Below are 12069 nucleotides of genomic sequence, written 5' to 3'. Positions count from 1 at the left end.
AAAAAAAAACAAAAAAAACAAAAAAAAACCCAACCTTACAAAAAAACCTCAAGGATGGAGAACTCAGAGTGAATATATATTTGTTATATTTGCTCCTGAGGTTAAACTGCAGCRCATTTTGCACAGATCTCTATAATCTTCACCACAATGCAAGTGATAGGCTGGACTGGTCAAAAGATCTTTTCAGTGCAGTGCTACAGCCCTGCTCCCAATCTCCCTCCGATCCCTGCCCTCCCCTTTCCACCCTTAAATATCCCTTATCAAAGGCTTGTGGGCAGCCCATTGAGGGCCTGTGGAAGCAGGAGGGTGGGAGCAGACAGAGGTCAGAGCAGTTCACAGCGCAGGGCTGCCAGCATCGCATCCCGGCTCTGAAGGGCGGCATTGAGGGAGCCTGGCGTGCCCGCAGYGCTGGCCCGTGGGAAGATCCGTGTGGGGTTAGGAGGGCTCAGGGCATTCAGTGCTCAGGTGAAGAGGTCTCTGAGCCCAGTTCCTGCAGCAGGGTCAGCTCATTCCCAGCCCAGGGGAGGCAAAGCTCCCAAGGCTCCGGAAGCCTCACTAAACACCCAGCTGAGGGTTCTGCACAAAGCACAGAGGTTTCCTATTGTGATCCCACAGAAATCTGCTGGGGTTCAGGGGGAAACAGTCCCAAGCCAGTCCCAAACCATAGCAGGGTGTGATGAACACAGGGCCTTTCTTGCTCTGACTGAAGGCTGCTCTGGGAAAGCAGGGAGAGAGGCATGTGGAGACCACGGGCTGAGGAAGGGAACTAAACAGGCTCTGGGATTGTGTTGTGATGGGGAKATGTGGGAAACAGCATCAGAGCTTCCACCAGGATCTGGGATCCCTGGTGCTGCTGAGGGCACAAGAAGCAGCGCCATTCCTTACACTGGCAGTGCTGCCATGTCCCTGGAGGTGCCCAGGGGTTATGAAAGGAGGCTCAGCAGAGAGCCCAGAGGGAAAGAGGAGGGAGAGGTGAAATGCCCACTGCCAGAGAGGTCTGCTGTGGAATGAGGACCAGAGCAGGGCTCAATGGTGCCATTGTCACCAACAAGGCCACGTGCCAGGGCAGCCCTAAGAGCATCCCAGTGAAATGAAGCAGAAGGAGTTATCACAGCCCCATGGAGTGCAGAGAAGCATTTAACTGATGAACAACTGGGTAAAGTGCTAGTGGAAGCATTAGAAACCACTTAAATATAGGGGGTTTTCTTCACATGAACACTGGCTTTCAGGCAAAACAAACAAAACAAGGCAGTGGGGAATAAAACTGTAAKGCAGCAGCTGCATCAGGCCAGTGGATCTGGAGCTGTAGCTTTTGAATACTCACGTGATAYTCACACCTCTGCATGTCTGCTGCAGCCACATTTGTTAGATAATTATTGCTAAATTTAAAAGATAAACAGAAAAAAACCCCAACCCTTTGCTTTAGGAAAAATGTCTACATTCAGCTAACAAAAATCAGGGGAAGAGTTTTGGGGCAGGTTCCAGTGTCCCCATGTTGAACATACCTGGTACTGGCCTCTGCTAGCAGAGAGCACAGGATGGGACGAGCCCTGCCCGACTCTCCAGCTCATGATGGGCACACTCAGAGTGCCTGCAGTAGCTGCACTTCCCAAAGTTCCCCCCAGCAGCCCTGCCAGACACTGGGACAGGCCTGGCTGACTCACTGTCTCCTGCCCCACCGACAGYACTGATTCATGGGCACTAGGGGCTGATTTAGGAAGAAAAATCGTACTTCCCTAATATAAACAGCTCCTCATGTGCTTAAAACTTCTTTCTAAATTAGATTAAAGGTACAGCTGAGTGGGGGTTTTCCTTGGAAGGGGCTCCCTCCAAGCCAGTGCATACCCTTTGTTCCCTGTCCTGTTGAGCAACAGAGCAATCAAACGTTCACACTCAGCGAGAGTGATTGCACACAACCTGTCTGGCTGCTCCTGAGGCAAGCACCGCAGAATACATTTCAAATGGCTGAGCAGACTGATGGTTTGCATGCTTTTATCTGACWGGGGTCCCTTTGAAGCTCCTAGGTGAAAAAAGATCGGCCTGATAAGGGTTCTTCCCTTCTTTTTAGTACTGATTCCACCATCATTTGATGGTCAAGGTATGGCTTGCTGCAAATCCAAATGGAATCCTTTCTCCACAGTCACGTCCGAGAACCACCGATAAATCACAAATTGCAACTGAAACCTGAGTGGAATAAAGGGTTTGACTCCTACTTCTGTGCACTCACTGTGCTGGTGCAGCAGTTTTTGAGATGTCTGAAAGAATCAACATTTTTAAAAAATTAAATTTAGAAAAAACCAAAACAAACTCTTGCATGTGTTATTAAAGCTGCTTAGAGTGGTTTAATAAGCAAGCAGGTTTGTGTCACGGTTGTCTGAAATGAAATTTGCCCCTGACAAAAATGTACTAGCCCAAACCTCCAGATACCTTTCTCCTGGCAATAAACTCGGTGTTATTATGAAAGGGTGAGTCACAGTCACAGGTGTCTGGGCAATAATCCCTGGGAAAGTCTTAAGGCAGGATTTCAGTGGATCTGGTCCCAGGATTTCTTWGTGAGCTCACCGTGGTGAATGCCTGCAGTGTCATTTGCACCCTGGAAAGACAGAGGAGGTACCAGGCAGCCGGGAGATCCTGGGATGTGGGAGGGAGATGTGCATCCTGTGGGACCCAGGCAGCAGACACCGCTGCACTGAGGGTCTGTCAACCCCACATCCTCTGCAGGCAGCTCTGCATTTCCTCAGTGTCACCCTGGACTCCTTCCCTCCGTGCTGAGCTGTCACCTCAGCTCTGGGCACACAGCCTTGGGAGCATTTTTGGTTCACTGACTCCCCAGACATTTTCCAGCCAAAACGTGGGCCCTTCAGAAAGATCATCYGTGGTTTCTTACCTTAGATGCCCTAAAGGTAACTTATGGACACACAGGGAYTCCTGCAGCAGTCAGGAAAGTACAGCCCTGGAGCTGGGAGATAGAAAATGTCGAAAAGGAAATTATCGCCACCAGCTCCTCCCTGGCTCTAGCACTGACTTTTGAGGGGTGCTAAGGTACATAATTCCACGAAGGAGAATCCAGCCCTAATCCAGGAAAGCGTCTTGCAGTGTGGTCCCTGCACACAGCTCCCGACACCTCCGCAGATTCGGGGTGAATTCCCACTTTTCATCCCCTCAGTTCTCGGGTGCTGCAGTGTTTAATCCCTCTGTTCCTGCAGGATTGCTGAGGACCCCCCAAATTCACTCTGCTTTCATCCCAGTGGACCACCCAGCTGAAGGAAGTTTCTAGAGGAGCTGACTAAACCAGGAACTAATAAAAGCAGTCAAACTGTGCTCGAGTTAAACYAAGGGCAACGTGCCACTGAAATCCTCCCAGTTAAATTAAAATGCAGGGTTGGGTTATTTTTTGTTTGCTGAAGCCAAGAAGAGGCAATTCTTTCTGAGAAATGCAATAGAGAGGGTAGAAATAGGGAAGGGGGACAGCTGCTGGAACAGCAGGCTGAAATCCAAACACATCATCTGAGACRAGTTCATCTGAACAAAACTCAAAGAAGCAGCGAAATGCCTGTCATCAGGGATGATAACCAGGCACAGCACCACATGCTGAACCTCTCTGTAAAGGAACATTTCAATGGAGCACTTCACTGGAAAGGAGCACTCCTGCAAATTGCATCCACGTTAAGCGAGCAGAGCCCAACAAACAAGCAGCTGGGGCAACCTGTCTGTGATTTTTAAGWGCAAAATACTTGGAACTGAAACCACACAGCGTGTATAGCCTCACAGAGGATACAGCTATTGCCAATGTGGTTATATACACTTCTCATGTAGAAATGACTAAGTCCTACTATTTAAAAAAAACATGCCCGAATGGAGCCAGATCAAATATCAGGACTGGTGATTTGCTTTCCCTTGGCCTCCAGCCGAGAGCTAAGGAAGAAAAACAAATTAAGGTCTTTGAAAGAGTATCAAAATATTTGCCAGTGAAGACCAAAACACCAATTTTCACATGCTCCTTTCCCTGACGATATYGGGCAGAGTTGTGTGCTCTGAAGGGAATGACTGCTATTTGCCTTAAAATACCCTGACTAGGAAATACCTGATCTAAYCTCCTCCATCGGGGTGACAGGGCAGGAAACACCTCTGAGTTTGGGTCTGAAGCCCTCAATTCCAGCCTTCCTCAGTGAATCCACTTCCACCCAGCCAGGCTATAACAGGCATTCAGTGGGTCCGGGCTCAGAGYTGCCACGCCAGGACCCAAGATGTGGATTCCCAAGCAGTTTACCCTGATGCAAGCCTGGGCTGCCACAAAACGAACAGTTTCCACTTTCCCCAGCCCATTCCCACCCCTTCCTCCCTCCCCTGGCCCTGTGGTTGGGGGCTGAAGGCAGAGACATTTGGGTTATCAGGGTGCTTTGCCTGGAGGCTCAGCAGAGTGACCAGCAGTGGGATCCAGCCCATGAGCCAAACGGTCCCATCCCCAGCTTTAGGGGATTGGGAACACGGCTCAGGCTACATCCAACGCCTTGGGAGCAACCTCTGTCTGAGAGGGACTGGGTGAACAGGGTCTGGCATCAGTGAGCCCCACACTGCAGCTGCAAAGCAATGACACCCTACTCACTAATCTGTATGCCAGTAATTATCACTTAATGCTGACAACTCTGCCTTCATTTCATTCCTTGATTCTGTCTGAAGTCAAACAGCTCAGATTAAAGGTCCGTGTCAATCTGATTTGGGATCATGCTTAGGTCGGACAGAGCCATGTTTTCCAGACCACAGGCGGAATTCCTTTAAAGGAGCAAAGCTTCAGCTGCTGAAGATGCTCTGCCTGGAAAAGCCACGGCCAAGGAGGGCTGGGAGAGCAAGCTGGAAGGCCACAAGTGCTCTGCAGAGAATGAACAGGATGCAGTGGAAGCCAGAAGCAGAAAATKATTTCAGAGAAGAGAATCCATGGGGGACAGGTCAACCTGAGAGACTTGGATGCATTCCTCGCACAGGAAGACTCCAATCTCTAATCTTCTGGCTTTGGGAACAATGCCCTAAAGGAAAATTCACCCCATACTCTTTCTTTTCCTGAGCAGCTGGTATTTGGGGAACAAGTGAGCTGGATGGTTCTCCCATGGGACTGACCCAGTGTGGTCCTTTTCCAGTTTGAGTTTATATCCTCTGTGCCATAAAATGATTTTGTGAAAAAGTTTTGCACAACTCAAAACCAAGCATCGGCTCTCTGGAGTTTAGCCATCCTACAGAACATAATGGAACACTATAACCAGTTACAAAATTCCCTGAGATAGTAAAAAAATAATATCAACTGGAAAGACTGTCTAATTTTAGACTGGTTTCTCTGTACATCCTGATCTAATTCCCACAAAACCCCTTSGTTTCATCTCTTGCATATTCTGCAAAATTTTTTATGTTGGATTATTTTTTTTTAAGGTTTGAGATCCCAGATTCCTGCAGGCTATCTAGAAAGGCCTAAAAATAGTAATAMATTTGAAAATTGGACAAAAGGGGATTTAACACACCAAGGACATGGCCTGGGGCTCATGCTGGAGCCGGCACAGCTTCCAAGTGAGTTGGACAGGAAGTCTGTTCCTCTCCCCTCACTCAGCTTCACAAGGAATATGGAATAAGGAGGAGGCACAAAACCATATCTCAAGGTTTTCATCCCTTAATTCATAGAATCACAGAAGGGTTCTGGGTTGGAAGGGACCTTAAAGATCACCCAGTTCCACTCCCTGCCATGCAGGGACACCTTCCACTGTCACAGGCTGCTCTGAGCCCCATCCAGCCTGAACTTGGACACTGCCAGGGATCCAGGGGCAGCCACAGCTTCTCTGGAAAATTCCCTTTTTCAAACTTCAGTTAGGGCTCATAGCAGCAGGGGAACATGGGGTGCATTTGTCCCTGAACATATACCAGGGGAAGGAGGAGGAGGAGCAGGAGGAGGGAGTCTCCTGCAGGCAGATGTTTCACTGCCATGGGACACAACAGGGCCACTAAACAAAATCCGGATCCCACAGAACAGGCTGTAGGATCCTGGGGATCTCCCAACCCACAGTCAGAACAAGCTGTATCCAAACGGTGCTTTCTCMCTTCAAGGAAAAATGGGTGCAAATGTCAGCCAATTAAGCCCTTTCCACCTACACCACAGCAGCTCCAAAAGTCAAACACGATCCCAGCAGAGCTCTCCGGGAAGTCTCTCTTGGCACAGCTGAACCCTTAATGGCACAATGTTGGGAAAAGCAGAACTGCTGCGTGGGTGCCCCAGAGCCACCCTGCGAGCGCTAATCACTCGTGCATATTGGATAGAATTGTGTCTCCATAGGAAAAACTCCCTTCAATTAGCAGAGAGCAACTCCTACCRTTCCATTTAAGGTTTCAATTTGGACATGGAAAGATTTTCTTCTCTGTTGTTGGTTTGTTGGTGTTTTTCCCTTTAATGTAAACCACGTACTTGCAAAGAACCCACGGATAAGGCATTAGAACAAACCATGTACAGCCAGGATTCTGGCACCTTCTTTCTGGGATGCATTTTTCCAGGAGCACTCCTCAGCACAGCCCAGAAAGCACAGCCAATGACAACCTGCAGTAAATTTAACTTACAGAAATCACCATGAGGATGTTCATGCACGCAGCTGAGTGTGCATGGGATGATGGCTGGATTCAGRAACCAAACACCAGGGCACAAGGCCATCCCTGTGGTGTCAGACTCGCCCTTCTGGCAGTGTCCTGTTTAGGAACTAAGCTAGTCAAAGCCACCTACAAGTGACCATCAGGCCCTTCCAGCATTTCAAGCACCAGGGCAGCTGAGATTAMAAAACCAGGTACATATCTCAGCTACAAAAAGCGGGAAAAAAACTCAACCATTGGCAAACATAACCCCAAATTCTTGAGAGGGCTGGCAGGAGGATGTGGGCAGAAACCTCACTCCTGGCTATGAGAATCCATTAGGTGACTCTGCACTGTAACACCACGGAGCAATGACACATCATGGCCTGGAGGCCAGAGGCAAAGCCATGTCCAACACCACATTACACTTGGCCCTGGGTCACCTTTGTGTGATGCCCTCGCGGCCCTAATATGTAACAATTATTTTGTGGGATTGGAATGAGGGGAGGCAGTTCAGAAGGCTGGTCAAAGCACAGATTTATAGCAGGAAGTGTTTTCCAGCACGAGGATACACATGGCAGGCTCTGGGACAATGGGGTCATCCAGAGCATGAAGATAAAAATGCTGGAAGACTGGGAGGGCACACGGAAACAAAACTACCCAAAAGGTGCCCAAGTGCCACCTGGCACAGGCCAGCACAGTGCCAAGGAGCACAGTAAGAGCAGGGTGGTGACACAGCCTCAGCTCACACCACACCTCACACCAGTGGTGACAAGGAGAGAGGAGCAAAGGGTGACACTCTGCTGGTCTGGGGGCCTGGTGCAGACACAGACAGACTGGTGCCTTCCCTCCTCTCACCCCATCCAAAGCCACCTCACCAGGCTCACCCAGGAACTGCTCCTTTCACTTGCTGTGCAAATCTGGCCTTCATTTCCGCCTTTTCAACACATAATGACAGTAATTTCCCTAAGCTTGCTCAGGCTGGGCTGGGGCTGACATGACTTCATTTCTGACAACTATCTTATACTTACAGGATGCTGCTGGGATTAGAGACTTGGGAGGAGAAATTCTGACCTTTGCAAAGCTTTAATTTTGTTGAATTTATCCATGGTAATAATCACTGCTAAGACTCCTTACAGCCATCATCTCCAGTCTCAGGAGATACATCCAGTGAAACCAGCCCCACRAAATTATTTCCCTGGGTATGGCTGAGGCCTCACAAGATACTACTTAAATTCCAGACTTTCACTACGTGCCTCAGAGGAATCTTCTGAATGCCAGCATAGGCATCAAGAAGAAAAACAAACGCCTGGCTGTTCATCACTGACTCTATTCTCCTTTTCCTTAAATAACGCTTGAAAGCAGGCTGCAGGCAGCAGTTGCACCCAACAGTCTTCAGGAAAGCTGTTAGGTCCAAGGCTGCCAAAACCCATCTATTTTTTCTTTTTGCTTGTTGTTGTTGTTGTTCTTCTCTCGCTTTTTATCCTGGGCTGGTGCACCAAAGGCTTTTCACCTCCCAGAGGGAAGATTCCTGCTCCATCTCTGCTCTGTGTCCCCAGGTCCTGTTTCTGAGCTATTTCTAGAGAATGGTGAATGTAAAACACACCAGTGCCAGCCCTTCCAGCAGGCAGCTGCACCTCTGCTCTCACAAGATCCAAATGACCCCAAATGGGGCACAGGCTGCCCACAACGKGTGCCAGGCATGGCAGGGGGAGGAGGGCAGGGCTTGGAGCTCCTTTCTGCCCTCTCTACACATCATCTGCCACCAAACTGCCAGCAGAGCCACTGCCTGCAGCCTGAGGCCAAAAATCCTCCAGGCAGGACAAGGAAAATCAGGGCAACACGAGAGCAGCCACCAAATCACAGGCCTGGTGTCTGGAGTGCAGGAGGGGCAGCTGACAGCAAAGCTCCTCTGGACTCTGGGCTGTCCCTGGCTCAGAGAGGCAGCATCTTCTCTGACATCTCCATGCCCCATCATTTCTCTGTTTGCAGCAGGCCTGGCAGTGCCAGCGCTGTTTCAGGGAGATGTTTTGCACAGACACGAATGTCAGCTAATTAAAAGAGTGAAATTTCAGCCCAGTGAGTGTTTAGCATGGAGGGGAAACACTGACAGGTTTTTTCTCWGCCTCCAGCCACGAGTGCAGCCAGGGGAGGGTGACAATGCAGGGAGGGCAAGGAGCGGGGACACCATTCTGCAGTGGAGTGATCAGTTTTGGCAGCTACCCTGGAAAAAAAGGCACCGTCAGCACTGCGAAACACGCAGGGAAATCTTCTGCTGGCAAATGCAGATTTCCCTTTCCAGAGGCAGTGAAGAGTGGAAAAGGTCCAAGGAGAACTGCAGATATGGAAGGGATGGCGATGGGATCAAGCCAGCTCTGGAGACCGACTAGTTCAGCTCTCTCCTGGAAACAGCTCTCTGCTYGGGAAAGGGGTGTCAAAGGAAAACACAGCCTGGGAGAACCTGGAAAAACCTTTATCTATGGACCCAGCAAATGCCAAATCAGAGAAGAAAACAGCCTTACCTGTGTGGTTTTCGCCCTTCTGCCTTGCATGCTGCTGCTGTGGCTCATCTGGGGGTTGGTGGCCCCTTCAGAAAGGCAGTGGGACTTCCTGCAGGGGAGCGTGTTGTAGTTGCTGTAGGAGGAAGGCGCATCCTCGGTGGTGGCTGATGCCATCTTATGGCTCCCGAGCTCAGGGATGTCGGACGCCAGGTTCCGGCAGTACCCTCCGAAGGCATTTCGGGGGCCGCCATTGATGGCGGCGCTGGCGCTTTTCGGGGAGTACAAGTCGCTCATGGAGTTGGCCCGCTGGCAGGACACCAGGGGCTGGGGGCTGTCGTTGGCCTCAGGGCCCTGCGCCGCCTCGGYGTCCTTGTCCTCGGCCAGGCCCAGGATCTCCTCGTTGCTGGTCAGGTGCTCCTGGCTGAGGTCGGACAGTGAGAACTCCAGGCTGTCCTCGCGCCAGATGTCGGCCGACTTGGAGCGCTTCTTCTTGAAGCTGGCGGCGTCCGCGAAGGCGGTGCCGTTGGCCGCATAGCGCAGCGCCCGCCTGTCGCCCTCGGCCAGGAAGGGCGCCTCGTCGCCATAGAGCTGGCCCTCCTCTGAGTCGGGCACGCTGTGCACCGAGGCGGCCGTCAGTACCGTGCTGCCGTCCACGCTGGGYGTCACCGACGAGTCCGTGTGGTAGGACACGGGGCGCAGGCCCGCATCCACGCGCTCCACCCACATGGCGCCGCCGAAGTCGTCCAGGCCGGCGTCGGCGACGAAGGGCTCCAGGCCRTTCTCGGCCAGCGACTGCGGGATGCTGGGGGTGCTGCTGGAGCGCGTGCTCACCTCGGAGCCGCGGTGCGCCGCCTTGCCYGACGAGGCGTGGCGCGCGCGGCGCGAGGCCTTGCCCGACAGGCGCAGCGAGCGCGACGTGTGCTTGCGGCCCAGGCCCGCCTGCTTGTCCCCGTACAGCGCCTGCTCCACGCTCTGGCTCTCGGCGTTCCCCATGGCGTCACGGTCTGCAAGGGCACACAGCGAGTGGCGTTAGGGGGAGAGCACGGGCACCCGACACAACAAAAACTGCTTCTCGATTTGATTACTGTCCCAAAACCTACACCGCGGATCCTCGCAGGGCTGGCTGGAATTGCAGCAATAATCCCACAGAATTAATTAAAGGAGCCAGCGGCTGCACCAGCCAACTTGGAAATATGGTTAAATCAGAACACAGCAAACAGCCAGGTGGCTCTGCTGGTGCAAATGAGGAGGGCAGAAGAGGGAAGGACTGAACCTTGAAGCTCCAGAATGAACTGGAACCAGTTTARCATCACAGTGCAGTCCCAGCTGTGATTCTCAGCATCAGTGTCATCAGTCCAGCCAACAAACCCAAAAAATCAACAGTTGCTGTTTATGTGCATGCAACAAGATGCTGAAAAACAGAGCGATGTACACCTATAGCTGAGATTCCACCTTTTTTTGGCTAGGAACTGCAAAGTCAAGCACCAAACAGCAAAGTACAAATCCAAGCCTTCAGCAGCAAGCTAATGACAGATTTGATTTCTGGAACAAAAAACTGCAACATTAAGCAGGTACAGAGAGCCCCACACAAGAAAGCCATATTATGAAAAATAAATTAGCATGAGTGACTCAGACTATACGAAAATAACCTCTCCTTCCCACTCCCTCGGAAGCAGATAAGCAGATCTGAGCTCTTTGATCCRAGCTGGAACGCAGGGATGGGGTTTGTGTCCCCAGCCCCAGCTCCAGCCTCCTGCATTATTCAGCTGTGCACATCCCGCCGTGAAACAGGTTTCCCATCCAGGAGGTGGGAGTGATGATCTGATTCAACCTTGGGAAACACTCTGAGCTCTGTGATCTCACTCAACAAATGTCAGAAATATTTTATCAGTAGTAYTGGGTCCTCCTGGCCTGGTGGCAAGAAGAAGAAAAGTAAATGCCAGAGTTCAAAATTATTCAGGAGATCCTGAATTACACACAAGACAATTATATAGAGGAAAATAGTCCAACTCTCTTGAAAAGAAATTCCAAGACAAAACTTCTTTGTTTTGAGGTATTTCCATTAGTTTTAGTTGAAAACAATAAAGCTGCCCTGACAGTAAAATAACCTGGAGTTTTTAATTTCTTGGGGCAATTTCCTTTCCTTTGCAGGGATGCTGATGGATGCTGAGCCAGATGCTTGCAGAATGAATGTGACCACGTATTTTCCCTCATTGTCTACACACACACCATTACCACTGCACAGAACTGAGTTAGCCCTACAAAAAATAGATGGGAAGTGAGGAATGGATGGCACTTAACCTCAGGACAGCRCAGCAGATCTGAGCTCTGCAGCGCCACTTCTGACCACAGCCAGAGGATTGTGCCTCTGCTCCTCTACCCAGCAAAGCTGCTCGTGACTGAGGGTGAAAGTCTGTTCAGTGCTGGAGCAACAGACAGCACCACAAATACTGGGACATTTCTGTATTGAACATAATCACAACTGCACGTGAAGTAAACTACATCAGGAAATGCCCCACATCTGCAGAAATGAATGGCAGAACTCCCTTTGCCTGCCATGACTTGTTTTGAAAAATTAATGCACTGAAGAAGGGCAGACCTAAATCTTAAAACAAATGAAAAAAGAATAAGAATTTTATCAATCCCTAGACAAGAGGTTATTATCTCCTAAGAGCTACAGTTCTTTGATACAGACTGAAAAACAAACATCAGGCAGCTTTTGCCTTTAGAACATTTTAAAGAACAAAACCCTGCATCTTTTCTTGTGCAGATATCTAAAGCCAGCCTTTCCATTCTTGCAGAAGAAACCCTCTTGCAGCAAAGCTTTCGTGCTTTGGTTCTGAGCTCCTTGCTAACCACACTTTTCATAGAGCGGCATTCCCACTGGCTGCAACACCCAGCAGAGTCATCTATCCTCAGTCTCCAGCCAYTTATCCCATCTCAGCCATCCCTTCTCAACTCATCTAAGGAG

The 12069-nt window shown here is 50.3% G+C and overlaps 1 protein-coding gene across 1 annotated transcript in view; it reads right to left on the bottom strand.

Moving 5' to 3' along the window:
* The window catches only part of TIAM1 (TIAM Rac1 associated GEF 1), a 96069-nt gene that overhangs the window by 58168 nt on the left and 25832 nt on the right, over positions 1-12069 (bottom strand). Inside the window, exon 2 of the mRNA XM_057368174.1 lies at positions 9120-10102. Within this exon, the coding sequence (XP_057224157.1) occupies positions 9120-10102 (983 nt within the window). The remainder of the gene's footprint in view (positions 1-9119; positions 10103-12069) is intronic.

Source organism: Malurus melanocephalus, unplaced genomic scaffold, assembly GCF_030028575.1.
Source record: "Malurus melanocephalus ecotype Western Australia unplaced genomic scaffold, MMel_1.1 scaffold_89, whole genome shotgun sequence".
In the NCBI taxonomy this organism is placed as follows: Eukaryota; Metazoa; Chordata; class Aves; order Passeriformes; family Maluridae; genus Malurus; species Malurus melanocephalus.
This window is presented reverse-complemented; position numbering and strand designations above follow the sequence as displayed.